The sequence below is a fragment of the Chiloscyllium plagiosum genome, unplaced genomic scaffold (assembly GCF_037043375.1).
Source record: "Chiloscyllium plagiosum isolate Xiang-an unplaced genomic scaffold, Cpla_swu_hap1 HiC_scaffold_1, whole genome shotgun sequence".
NCBI classification, from domain to species: domain Eukaryota; kingdom Metazoa; phylum Chordata; class Chondrichthyes; order Orectolobiformes; family Hemiscylliidae; genus Chiloscyllium; species Chiloscyllium plagiosum.
The window spans coordinates 167513672-167528202 of record NW_028270139.1 but is presented as its reverse complement, the minus strand read 5'-3'; the positions used below and the strand labels follow the sequence as shown (position 1 = coordinate 167528202).

General features: G+C 47.7%; 1 protein-coding gene across 1 annotated transcript in view; it reads right to left on the bottom strand.

Annotated features, from left to right (window-relative positions):
• The window catches only part of LOC148152262 (retinol dehydrogenase 11-like), a 51617-nt gene that overhangs the window by 11848 nt on the left and 25238 nt on the right, over positions 1–14531 (bottom strand). The window contains exons 3-4 of the mRNA XM_087985181.1: positions 11133–11372; positions 1433–1522 (exon numbers count right to left, since the gene is read on the bottom strand). Coding sequence (XP_087841307.1) covers positions 1433–1522; positions 11133–11372 — 330 coding nt within the window. The remainder of the gene's footprint in view (positions 1–1432; positions 1523–11132; positions 11373–14531) is intronic.

Here is a 14531-nt window from a genome sequence, read left to right as displayed (position 1 = left end):
GTGAGGATGGTGATAGAGTGAGGATGGTGATAGAGTGAGGATGGTGATAGAGTGAGGATGGTGATAGAGTGAGGATGGTGATAGAGTGAGGATGGTGATAGAGTGAGGATGGTGATAGAGTGAGGATGGTGATAGAGTGAGGATGGTGATAGAGTGAGGATGGTGATAGAGTGAGGATGGTGATAGAGTGAGGATGGTGATAGAGTGAGGATGGTGATAGAGTGAGGATGGTGATAGAGTGAGGATGGTGATAGAGTGAGGATGGTGATAGAGTGAGGATGGTGATAGAGTGAGGATGGTGATAGAGTGAGGATGGTGATAGAGTGAGGATGGTGATAGAGTGAGGATGGTGATAGAGTGAGGATGGTGATAGAGTGAGGATGGTGATAGAGTGAGGATGGTGATAGAGTGAGGATGGTGATAGAGTGAGGATGGTGATAGAGTGAGGATGGTGATAGAGTGAGGATGGTGATAGAGTGAGGATGGTGATAGAGTGAGGATGGTGATAGAGTGAGGATGGTGATAGAGTGAGGATGGTGATAGAGTGAGGATGGTGATAGAGTGAGGATGGTGATAGAGTGAGGATGGTGATAGAGTGAGGATGGTGATAGAGTGAGGATGGTGATAGAGTGAGGATGGTGATAGAGTGAGGATGGTGATAGAGTGAGGATGGTGATAGAGTGAGGATGGTGATAGAGTGAGGATGGTGATAGAGTGAGGATGGTGATAGAGTGAGGATGGTGATAGAGTGAGGATGGTGATAGAGTGAGGATGGTGATAGAGTGAGGATGGTGATAGAGTGAGGATGGTGATAGAGTGAGGATGGTGATAGAGTGAGGATGGTGATAGAGTGAGGATGGTGATAGAGTGAGGATGGTGATAGAGTGAGGATGGTGATAGAGTGAGGATGGTGATAGAGTGAGGATGGTGATAGAGTGAGGATGGTGATAGAGTGAGGATGGTGATAGAGTGAGGATGGTGATAGAGTGAGGATGGTGATAGAGTGAGGATGGTGATAGAGTGAGGATGGTGATAGAGTGAGGATGGTGATAGAGTGAGGATGGTGATAGAGTGAGGATGGTGATAGAGTGAGGATGGTGATAGAGTGAGGATGGTGATAGAGTGAGGATGGTGATAGAGTGAGGATGGTGATAGAGTGAGGATGGTGATAGAGTGAGGATGGTGATAGAGTGAGGATGGTGATAGAGTGAGGATGGTGATAGAGTGAGGATGGTGATAGAGTGAGGATGGTGATAGAGTGAGGATGGTGATAGAGTGAGGATGGTGATAGAGTGAGGATGGTGATAGAGTGAGGATGGTGATAGAGTGAGGATGGTGATAGAGTGACAATGATGACTGAGTGAAGATAGTAATTGAGTGAAGACGAATCATGATATTCTGAAGATGAATGATGATTCAGTGAAGCACTCACCCAGTAGTAGGTTGGTCAGGAGGAATGGGCCGAGATAGTTCGTAGCAATAGTCAGTTCAAAACCCTCAGAAGTGATTGCTGGGTCCAAACCTGAGGGGGAACATTTTGCAGCAATTAATCCCAATGTAGAGTTTTGACCCATGATACAGTGCCTCCAGTTCCATTCTGCTGTAAAAACACTGCAGGTTACTTTCACTGATGTTTCCAAACTCGGATCAGATTGAGACTGGGGTGGGAGTGTGACCAAGAGTCTGGGTTCGGAATGGGAACAGGCTGGGAGTGAGTAAGTGAGAATCCAGGTTCAGCCCAGGAAGTGAGGGTCACCGATGGCTCAGGCAGCAAACCCACGGTGCTGTATGTTATAAAAGGGAGTATTACTAAGCTGAAACAGTTTTAAAGTGTCTGGTAAATATTGTGAGATGTGCCAGCATTGTTTGAAAGCTGATCACACAGCTAAATGTTGCCTCATTATTAACTTGATTGGACATGTTTGTAATCTATTCATATCGTGATTGATTTGCTATAATAGGAACATAAGATAGATTAGGCCATTTGACTCACTGTGTCTGCACATGTTTCTCATCCCCATCCTCTCTGAAGTCCTTGATCCCCTTACTAGTCAAGAACCTGTCTTTCTCTCTGTCTTCAATGACATGACTCAACCAGCCAGGATGAACTGAGGTACTATTTCCTCTGTTCAATGGAGAAGGAGCTGGCAGTCCCAGTGACTTGCTCCACACCACGCCCCGCAATATAAAATAAACCATTTGATGATTAGAACAGACTTGGGTATTGAGTGATTCATCTAGAGCGAACGAGTGCAAAAGATAAGGCTGAAGCAATCGCAGCCAGAAGTGCCGAGTGGATGATCCACCTCAGCCTCCTCCAGTGGTCCCCAGCGTCACAGATACCAGTCTTCAGCCGGTGTGATTCACCCCACGTCATATCAAGAAATGGATGGAAGCGCTGAGTGCTGCAAAGGCTGAAGGGAGGTGTTGTGTTGCCATAGTCTTACCAGACCATAGGCCTGCTCTCTCACTAGAGAGAGAAAGAGAGCACTGGTGGGAGAGGTTGAGAAGCTTCATGGAAACCTCAACTGGTGATGGGAACACACTGCTTTACAATCCAATCATCCAGCAAACTGAGCTAATTCTCGAGGATTTAGAAAGTTAAGGGGTGATCTAATCAAGGTCTTCAGGATATTAACAGGGAAAGACAGAGTAGATAAAGGTTAACAATTTCCACTGATTGAAAATTCTAGACCCAGGGGAACAGTTTAAGAAGTAGGGCCAGGCCATTCGGGAGAGATGTTAGAAAGCACTTCTACACAAAAACAGTAGTGGAGGTTTGGAACCCTCTTCCACAAACAGCGGTCAATGCGAATTCAATTATTAAAGTTAAATCTGAGATCAATATATTTTTATTAAGCAAGAGTATCAGGGCTATGGACCCAAGGCAGGAATACAGAGTTAGGCAGCAGATCAGCCATGATCTCATTGAATGGGGGAACAGGCTCGAGGAACATAGGCCTGTTCCTATGTCGTGAGGTCAGGAGCTGAGTGGCCCTGGCGGAACCTGGCGGAACCCAAACTGAGCGTCACTGAGCAGGTGCTGCTTGTTGATGACACCTTCAACCACTTAATAGGAGCCCACAGTGTTGGAAGTAGCACATTAGCATGGATACAGGATTAGCTAACAAACAGAAGACACAGTTGGGATAAAAGGATCATATTCATGATGGCAGCTTATAACTAGTGGAATGCCACAGGGATCAGTGCTGAGGCCACAACTATTTACAATTGGTATAGGTGACTTGCATGAGGGATCTAACATTGACAAGTTTGGAGATGACCAAAATTATTGTTTTATAATAAATCAATAATTTTGTGTTTATGAAAGAATGCTAATTGATGAATTTTTAATTCTAAGTCTAATGTACAGAAAGCACACAACTGTGTACATCAGTGCCAAGGTAAAGCAGTTACATTGATACTGGCACGTAGAGTCATTGGACATGAAAAAGGCTCTTGCTAGCTCAGCTAAAACAACAATGTTGTGGATCTGTTCACCGAGCTGGAAATTTGTGTTGCAGACGTTTCGTCCCCTGTCTAGGTGACATCCTCAGTGCTTGGGAGCCTCCTGTGAAGCGCTTTTGTGATGTTTCCTCTGGCATTTATAGTGGTTTGTCTCTGCCGCTTCCAGTTGTCAGTTTCAGCTGTCTGCTGTAGTGTCTGGTATATTGGGTCCAGGTCGATGTGCTTGTTGATTGAATCTGTGGATGAGTGCCATGCCTCTAGGAATTCCTTGGCTGTTCTCTGTTTGGCTTGTCCTATAATAGTAGTGTTGTCCCAGTCGAACTCATGTTGCTTGTCATCCGAGTGTGTGGCTACTAAGGATAGCTGGACATGTCGTTTCGTGGCTAGTTGGTGTTCATGGACGCGGATCGTTAGCTGTCTTCCTGTTTGTCACCATCACACAAACTGGCTAAAGAACTACAACAGAAACTGAAATACCTGATCAGCGGATCCAGACACTCTATACAGTCAACACAGGAATTCTTGGACATCATCAGAAATATACATATAGACAAGGAAGAAACTATGGTCTCATTCGACGTAACGGCCCTGTTCACCTCTATCGACAAAACCCTAGCCAGAGAAACAATAGCCAAACTGCTGGACGTACAGAACAGACAACAGGACGTTGAACCTATCAACAAAGACGGCATACTCAAACTACTGGACCTGTGCCTTACAACACACCTCACATTCAATAACCAAATATATGGAAAAATCAACGGCACACCCATGGGCTCACCCATCTCTGGACTCATAGCAGAAGCGGTAATGCAAAGGTTAGAACAAACATTCTTCCGCAAATTCAACCCAAACTCTGGGTCAGATACGTTGATGACACCTTTGTAATCATTAAAAACATGGAAATAGAGAACACACACCGGATCATCAACTCCACACTCACAGGAATCCGATTCACGAGAGAGGAAGAAAAGGACAACCAACTCCCATTCCTAGACGTGAGGGTACAGAGAACACCGAATGGAGAATTCACCACAAGGGTATACAGGAAAGCCACACACACAGACCAAGTCCTGAACTACGAAAGCAACCACCCCAACACACACAAAAGAAGTTGCATCAAGACACTATTCAAAAGGGCCACAACACACTGCAGTACACCAGAACTGCAAAAAGAGGAAGAAGAACACCTATACAATGTATTCGCCAAAAACAGATACCACCGCAATTTCATCAACAGATGCCTAAGGGAAAGACAACAGAACGAGGACATGCCACAACCCAAAGGACTAGCCACACTACCATACATCAAAAACATTTCTGAACTGACAGCCAGACTACTGCGACCACTAGGACTCATAACAGCACTCAAACCAACAGCCACTCTCAGACAACAACTCACCAGAACAAAGGACCCGATACCCAGCATGAGCAAAATCAATGTGTTGTATAAAATCCCATGCAAGGACTGCACAAAACACTACATAGGACAAACAGGAAGACAGCTAACGATCTGCATCCATGAACACCAACTAGCCACGAAACAACACGATCAGCTATCCTTAGTAGCCACACACGCAGATGACAAGTAACATGAGTTTGACTGGGACAACACTATTATTATAGGACAAGCCAAACAGAGAACAGCCAGGGAATTCCTAGATTCTGGATTAGTGGTGCTGGAGGAGCACAGCAGTTCAGGCAGCATCCAAGGAGCAGCGAAATCAACGTTTCGGGCAAAAGCCCGTATTCAGGAATAAAGGCAGTGAGCCTGAAGCATGGAGAGATAAGCTAGAGGAGAGTGGGGGTGGGGGTGGGGAGAAAGTAGCATAGAGTACAATAGATGAGTGGGGGAGGGGATGAAGGTGATAGGTCAGGGAGGAGAGGGTGGATAGGTGGAAAAGGAGATAGGCAGGTAGGACAAGTCCGGACAAGTCATGGGGACAGTGCTGAGCTGGAAGTTTGGAACTAGGGTGAGGTGGGGGAAGGGGAAATGAGCAAACTGTTGAAGTCCACATTGATGCCCTGGGGTTGAAGTGTTCCGAGGCGGACTCGTCCACATCCCGCTCCTCCGCCCTCAGACCCCACCCCTCCAACCATAACAAGGACAGAACGCCCCTGGTGCTCACCTTCCACCCTACCAACCTTCGCATAAACCAAATCATCCACCGACATTTCCGCCACCTCCAAAAAGACCCTACCACCAGGAATATATTTCCCTCCCCACCCCTTTCCACCTTCCGCAAAGACCGTTCCCTCCGTGACTACCTGGTCAGGTCCACGCCCCCCTCCAACCCACCCTCCCATCCTGGCACCTTCCCCTGCCACCGCAGGAACTGTAAAACCTGCGCCCACACCTCCTCCCTCACCTCTATCCAAGGCCCTAAAGGAGCCTTCCACATCCATCAAAGTTTTACCTGCACATCCACTAATATCATTTATTGTATCCGTTGCTCCCGATGCAGTCTCCTCTACATTGGGGAGACTGGGCGCCTCCTAGCAGAGCGCTTTAGGGAACATCTCCGGGACACCCGCACCAATCAACCACACTGCCCTGTGGTCCAACATTTTAACTCCCCCTCCCACTCTGCCAAGGACATGGAGGTCCTGGGCCTCCTTCACCGCCGCTCCCTCACCACCAGACGCCTGGAGGAAGAATGCCTCATCTTCCGCCTCGGAACACTTCAACCCCAGGGCATCAATGTAACTTCAACAGTTTCCTCATTTCCCCTTCCCCCACCTCACCCTAGTTCCAAACTTCCAGCTCAGCACTATCCCCATGACTTGTCTGGACTTGTCCTACCTGCCTATCTCCTTTTTCACCTATCCACTCCACCCTCTCCTCCCTGACCTATCACCTTCATCCCCTCCCACACTCACCTATTGTACTCTATGCTACTTTCTCCCCACCCCCACCCTCCTCTAGCTTATCTCTCCACGCTTCAGGCTCTCTGCCTTTATTCCTGATGAAGGGCTTTTGCCCGAAACGTCGATTTTGAAGCTCCTTGGATGCTACCTGAACTGCTGTGCTCTTCCAGCACCACTAATCCAGAATCAATGAGCGGTACTTTGGGTTCCAAGAGATCAATTGTGTTAGGGGACTCTCTAGTCTGAGGTACAGACATTTCTGTGGCCAGCAGCGAAATATCAGAATGGTGTATTATTTCCTGGTGCCAGGATCAAGGATGTCTCAGAGAGGGTGCAGAATGTTCTCACATGGGAGAGGGGCCAGCAAGGGCGGGGCGGGGGGGGGGGGGGGGGGGGGGGAGGGGCAGAAACCCAGGGAGATAGTGTGGAAAGAGATCAATCTGAGACTGCTAAAGTTGGCAACAGAAGCGAGTCAAACAGTCAGGGCAGGCAGGGACAAGGTAGGACTGAGAAATTAAATTACATTTATTTCAATGCGAGGGGCCTAACAGGGAAGGCAGATGAACTCAGGGCATGGTTAGGAACATGGTTATCATAGCAATTATAGAAACATGGCTCAGGGATGGGCATGACTGGCAGCTTAATGTTCCAGGATACAAATGCTGCAGGAAGGATAGAAAGGGAGGCAAGAGAGGAGGGAGAGTGGCGTTTTTGATAAGGGATAGCATCACAGCTGTACTGAGGGAGGATATTCCCAGAAATACATCCAGGGAAGTTATTTGGGTGGAACTGAGAAATAAGAAAGGGATGATCACCTCAATGGGATTGTATTATAGACCCCCCAATAGTCAGAGGGAAATTGAGAAACAAACTTATAAGGAGATCTCAGCTATCTGTAAGAATAATAGGGTAGTTATGGTAGGGGATTTTAACTTTCCAAACATAGACTGGGACTGGGACTGCCATAGTGTTAAGGGTTTAGATGGAGAGGAATTTGTTTTCTGATTTAGTATGTGGATGTACCGACTAGAGAAGGTTCAAAACTTGATCTACTCTTGGGAAATAAGGCAGGGCAGGTGACTGAGGTGTCAGTGAGGGAGCACTTTGGGACTAGCGACCATAATTCTATTTGTTTTAAAATAGTGATGGAAAAGGATAGACCAGATCTAAAAGTTGAAGTTCTAAGTTGGAGGAAGGCAAATTTTTACGGTATTAGGACTTGTTGTCCTAATACCGTAAATTGTAAGTAATCTAATCTAATCTAATCTAACTTTCGAAAGTTGATTGGGGGTAGACGTGCACAGGTAAAGGGACGGCTGGAAAATGGGAAGCCTTTAGAAATGAGATAACGAGAGTCCAGAGAAAGTATATTCCTGTCAGGGTGAAAGGGAAGGCTGGTAGGTATAGGGAATGCTGGATGACTAAAGAAATTGAGGCTTTGGTTAAGAAAATAAGGAAGCATATGTAAGGTACAGACAGGATAGATCGATGAATCCTTAGAAGAGTATAAAGACAGTAGGAGTATATTTAAGAGGGAAATCAGGAGGGCAAAAAGGGGACATGAGATAGCTTTGGCAAATAGAATTAAGGAGAATCCAAAGGGTTTTTACAAATACATTACGGACAAAAGGGTAACTAGGGAGAGAATAGGGCCCCTCAAAGATCAGCAAAGCAGCCTTTGTGTGGAGCCGCATAAAATGGGGGAGATACTAAACAAGCATTTTGTTAGATTAGAGTACATACAGTGTGGAAACAGGCCCTTTGGCCCAACAAAAATCCTCCAAAGAGCAACCCACCCAGACCAATTCCCCTACATTTACCCCAACTAATGCACCTCACACTATGGGCAATTTTAGCATGGCCAATTCACCTGAAGTGCACATCTTTGGGCTGTGGGAGGAAACCCACTCAGGCACAGGGAGAATGTACAAACTCCATACAGAGAGAATGTACAAACTCCACACAGACAGTCGCCCAAGGCAAGAATTGAACCCAGGTCCCTAGTGCTGTGAGGCAACAGTGCTAACCACTGAGCCACCGCACTGCCCAGTATTTGCAACAGTATTTACTGTGGATGAAGATATGGAAGACATAGACTGTAGGGAAATAGATGATGACACCTTGCAAAATGTCCATTTTACAGAAGAGGAAGTGCTGGATGTCTTGAAACGGGTCAAGGTGGATAAATCCCCAGGACCTGATCAGGTGTACCCTAGACCTCTGTGGGAAATAGAGAAGTGATTGGTGGGCCTCTTGCTGAGATATTTGTATCATCGATAGTCACAGGTGAGGTGCTGGAAGACTGGAGTTGGCAAATGTGGTGCCACTGTTTAAGAAGGGCGGTAAGGACAAGCCAGGGAACTATAGACTGGTGAGCCTGACTTCTGTGGTGGGCAAGTTGTTGGAGGGAATCCTGAGGGACAGTATGTACATGTATTTGGAAAAGCAAGGACTGATTAGGGATAGTCAACATGGCTTTGTGCGTGGGAAATCATGTCTCAAAAACTTGATTGCATTTTTTTGAAGAAGTAACAAGAGGATTGATGAGGGCAGAGCAGTAGATGTGATCTATATGGACTTCAGTAAGGCATACGACAAGGTTCCCCATGGGAGACTGGTTAGCAAGGTTAGATCTCATGGAATACAGGGAGAACTAGCCATTTGGATACAGAACTGGCTCAAAGGTAGAAGACAGACGGTGGTGGTTGAGGGTTGTTTTTCAGACTGGAAACCTGTGACCAGTGGAGTGCTACAAGGATTGGTGCTGGGTCCTCTAATTTTGTCATTTATATCAATGATTTGGATGCAAGCATAAGAGGCATAGCTAGTAAGTTTGCAGATGACACCAAAATTGGAGGTGTAGTGGACAGCGAAGAAGGTTACCTCAGATTACAACAGGATCTTCATCAGATCGGCCAATGGGCTGAGAAGTGGCAGATGGAGTTTAATTCAGATAAATGCGAGGTGCTGCATTTTGGGAAAGCAAATCTTAGCAGAACTTATACACTTAATGGTAAGGTCCTTGGGAATGTTGCTGACCACAGAGACCTTGGAGAGCAGGTTCATAGCTCCTTGAAAGTGGAGTTGCAGGTAGCTAGGATAGTGAAGAAGGCGTTTGTATGCTTTCTTTTATTGGTCAGAGTATTGAGTTCAGGAGTTGGGAGATCATGTTGCAGCTGTACAGGACATTGGTTAGGCCACTGTTGGAATATTGCGTACAATTCTGGTCTCCTTCCTATTGGAAAGATGTTGTGAAACTTGAAAGGGTTCAGAAAAGATTTACAAGGATGTTGCCAGGGTTGAAAAATTTGAGCTACAGGGAGAGGCTGAACAGGCTGGGGCTGTTTTCCCTGGAGCGTCGGAGGCTGAGGGGTGACCTTATAGAGGTTTACAAAATTCTGAGGGGCATGGATAGGATAAATAGGCAAAGTCTTTTCCCTGGAATCGGGGAGTCCAGAACTAGAGGGCATAGGTTTAGGGTGAGAGGGGAAAGATATGAAAGAGACATAAGGGGCAACGTTTTCACGTTGGTACATGTACAGAATGAGCTGGCAGAGGATGTGGTGGAGGCTGGTACAATTGCAACATTTAAGAGGCATCTGGATGGGTATATGAATAGGAAGGGTTTGGAGGGATATGGGCCGGGTGCTGGCAGGGGGACTAGATTGGGTTGGGATAGCTGGTCAGCATGGACGGGTTGGACCGAAGGGTCTGTTTCCATCCTGTACATCTCTATGTTTCCTGGAGCAGAATTCCAGAATCTTCCCTAACCCTCTGCTTAGTTACGGTCTTCCCATTACCTGAGGTAGACAAGCAGGAGGCGGGAAGAAATGAATAGGCCCGATAGCATCAAGTGGTGGAGATGTCAATGTTTCGAGTGTAACCTTTCCTCAGGACTAGGAGTGGGTGTGGGGGTAGCTGCAGAGAAAGGGGGTGAGGGGGGTAGGGGTGGTGAAGTGGGGATAGGTGAAGACAGGTAGAGGGTACGACCTGGTTGGCCAGTGGGAGGAATGAATCCGGTTGGTAGTTGGGAGGAGTGGAAGGGAGTCAGGGATTGAGGAGGGACGTTATTTGAATTTGCAGAACACAATCTTGGGTCCTCCGGGCTGTGGGATGCCCAGGCGGAAGATGGGATGTTGTTCCTCCAGTTTGTACTGTGGTTTATTATGGCAATGGAGGAGGCCAAGGCGGTCATATTGGAAAGGGAGTGGGAAGGAGAATTTGTTTTCCCTTCGTAGGGGACACTAAACTTAAACTTAGGGAACAGTTTGGTGAGTATCTCAGCGGGTGGACCCGCAGGGGCCGACCAGACTCCTAGTCACCGCCCATTCTAATTCCCCTTCCCACTCCCTTTCTGACATGACCATCCTTGGCCTCCTCCATGGCCACAATGAACCACAGCGCAAAGTGGAAGAACAGCACCCCATCTTCCCCTTGGACAACCTACAGCCCGGAGGACTCAACATTGAGTTCTTCAATTTCAAATAACCTCCCTCCCCATCCCCCGGCTCCCTTCCATCCTCCCTACCACCAATCGGATTCATTCCTCCCATTGACCAACCAGGTCGTACCCTCTAGCTGTCATCGCCTATCTCCACTTCACCAGCCTGCCCTCACCACCCCCTTTATCTGCAGCTCCCCCCACATCCGCCCCCATTCCTGAAGAAGGGTTACGCCCGAAACATTAACATCTCCACCTCCTGATGCTGCCTGGCCTGCTGTGTTCTTCCAGCCTCCCGTTTGTCTACCTTTGATTCCAGCATCTGCAGTTTCTTTTTTTTGTCTCTTCTCATTACCTGAGGTAGCTGCATTGTTTACAAGGATGTCCAATTGCTTCTCCTCCTTCCTGATCTGCTCTGTGAACCTCCGCACGGATTCCATGGAGCTGGTGTCCAGGATGCGGAGGTGAACGTCGTTGTTTCCTGTCTGGCGTCGGATTTCTCGCACTGCTCTCTCTCCTCGTTCCACACTGCGGCAGGCCAGGATCACACGGGCCTTTCTCTGGGCAAGGTCCTGTGCAATGAACTTCCCAATGCCTGACCATAGAGACAGAAAAATCCTCACAGAGTCAGAGAGTTATGGAGATATACACCATGGAAACAGACCCTTCGGGTCCAACCCGTCCATGCCGACCAGATATCCCAACCCAATCTAGTCTCACCTGCCAGCACCTGGCCCATATCCCTCCAAACCTTTCCTATTCATGTCCCCATCCAAAAAGTTTCTTAAATGTTGCAATTGTACCAGCCTCCACCACATCCTCTGGCAGTTCATTCCATACACTCACCACCCTCTGCGAGAAAATGTTGCCCCTTATGTCTCTTTTATATCTTTCCCCTCTCACCTTAAACCTATGCCCTCTAGTTCTGGACTCCCCGACCCCAGGGAAAAGACTTTGTCTATTTACCCTATCCATGGCTCTCATAATTTTGTAAAACTCTATAAGGTCACCCCTCAGCCTCCGACGCTCCAGGGAAAACAGCCCCAGCCTGTTCAGCCTCTCCCTGTAGCTCAAATCCTCCAACCCTGGCAACATCCATGTAAATCTTTTCTGAACCCTTTCAAGTTTCACAACATCTTTCCGATAGGAAGGAGACCAGAATTGTACACAATATTCCAACAGTAGCCTAACCAATGTCCTGTACAGCCACAATGTGACCTCCCAACTCCTGTACTCAATACTCTGACCAATAAAAGAAACCATACCAAACACCTTCTTCACTATCCTATCTACCTGGGACTCCACTTTCAAGGAGCTATGAACCTGCACTCCAAGGTCTCTTTGTTCAACAACACTCCCTTGGACCTTACCATTAAGTGTATAAGTCCTGCTAAGATTTGCTTTCCCAAAATGCAGCACCTCGCATTTATCTGAATTAAACTCCATCTGCCACTTCTCAGCCCATTGGCCGATCTGATGGAGATCCTGTTGTAATCTGAGGTAACCCTCTTCGCTGTCCATTACACCTCCAATTTTGGTGTCATCTGCAAACTTACTAGCTATACCTCTTATGCTCGCATCCAAATCATTGATATAAATGACAAAAAGTAGAGGACTCAGCACTGATCCTTGTGGCATTCCACTGGTCACAGGCCTCCAGACTTAAAAACAACCCTCAACCACCACCCTCTGTCTTCTACATTTGAGCCTGTTCTGTATCCAAATGGCTGGTTCTCCCTGTATTCCGTGAGATCTAACCTTGCTAACCAGTCTCCCATGGGGAACCTTGTCGAACGCCTTATTGAAGTCCACATAGATCACATCTACTATTCTGTCCTCATTGATTCTCTTTGTTACTTCTTCAAAAAACTCAATCAAGTTTGTGAGACATGATTTCCCACTCACAAAGCCATGTTGACTATCCCGAATCAGTCCTTGCCTTTCCAAATACATGTACATACTGTCCCTCAGGATTCTCTCCAACAACTTGTCCACCACCGAGGTCAGGCTCACTGGTCTATAGTTCCCTGGCTTGTCCTTACTGCCCTTCTTAAACAGTGGCACCACGTTAGCCAACCTCCAGTCCTCTGGCACCTCACCTGTGACTAGGGATGATACAAATATCTCAGCAAGAGGCCCACCAATCACTTCTCTAGAGGTCTAGGGTACACCTGATCAGGTCCTGGGGATTTATCCACCTTTATGCATTTCAAGACATCCAGCACTTCCTCTTCTATAAAATGGACATTTTGCAAGGTGTCACTATCTATTTCCCTGCAGTCTATATCTTCCATGTCCCTTTCCACAGTAAATACTGACACAAAATACTCTTTTAGTATCTCTCCCATTTTCTGCAGCTCCACACAAAGGCCACCTTGCTGATCTTTGAGGGGTTCTGGATTAGTGGTGCTGGAAGAGCACAGCAGTTCAGGCAGCATCCAAGGAGCTTCGAAATCAATGTTTCAGGCAAAAGCCCTTCATCAGGAATAAAGGCAGAGAGCCTGAAGGGTGGAGAGATAAGCTAGAGGAGGGTGGGGGTGGGGAGAAAGTAGCACAGAGTACAATAGGTGAGTGGGGGAGGGGATGAAGGTGACAGGTCGGGGGGAGGAGTGTGGAGTGGATAGGTGGAAAAGGAGATAGTCAGATAGGACAAGTCATGGGGACAGTGCTGAGCTGGAAGTTTGGAACTAGGGTGAGGTGGGGGAAGGGGAAATGAGGAAACTGTTGAAGTCCACATTGATGCCCTGGGGTTGAAGTGTTCCAAGGCGGAAGATGAGGCGTTCTTCCTCCAGACGTCTGGTGGTGAGGGAGCGATGGTGAAGGAGGCCCAGGACCTCCATGTCCTCGGCAGAGTGGGAGGGGGAGTTGAAATGTTGGGCCACGGGGCGGTTTGGTTGATTGGTGCGGGTGTCCCGGAGATGTTCCCTAAAGCACTCTGCTAGGAGGCTTCCAGTCTCCCCAATGTAGAGGAGACCGCATCGGGAGCAATGGATACAATAAATGATATTAGTGGATGTGCAGGTAAAACTTTGATGGATGTGGAAGGCTCCTTTAGGGCCTTGGATAGAGGTGAGGGAGGAGGTCTGGGTGCAGGTTTTACAGTTCCTGCTGTGGCAGGTGAGGGTGCCAGGATGGGAGGGGTGTTGTAGGGGGGCGTGGACCTGACCAGGTAGTCACGGAGGGAACGGTCTTTGCGGAAGGCGGAAAGGGGTGGGGAGGGAAATATATCCCTAGTGGTGGGGTCTTTTTGGAGGTGGCGGAAATGTCGGCGGATGATTTGGTTTATGCGAAGGTTGGTAGGGTGGAAGGTGAGCATCAGGGGTGTTCTGTCCTTGTTACGGTTGGAGGGGTGGGGTCTGAGGGTGTAGGTGCGGGATGTGGACGAGATGCGTTGGAGGGCATCTTTAACCACGTGGGAAGGGAAATTGCGGTCTCTAAAGAAGGAGGCCATCTGGTGTGTTCTGTGGTGGAACTGATCCTCTTGGGAGCAGATACGGCGGAGGCGGAGGAATTGGGAATACGGGGTGGCATTTTTGCAGGAGGTAGGGTGGGAAGAGGTGTAATCCAGGTAGCTGTGGGAGTCGGTGGGTTTGTAAAAAATGTCAGTGTCAAGTCGGTCATCATTAATGGAGATGGAGAGGTCGAGGAAGGGGAGGGAGGTGTCAGAGATGGTCCAGGTAAATTTAAGGTCAGGGTGGAATGTGTTGGTGAAGTTGATGAATTGCTCAACCTCCTCGCGGGAGCACGAGGTGGT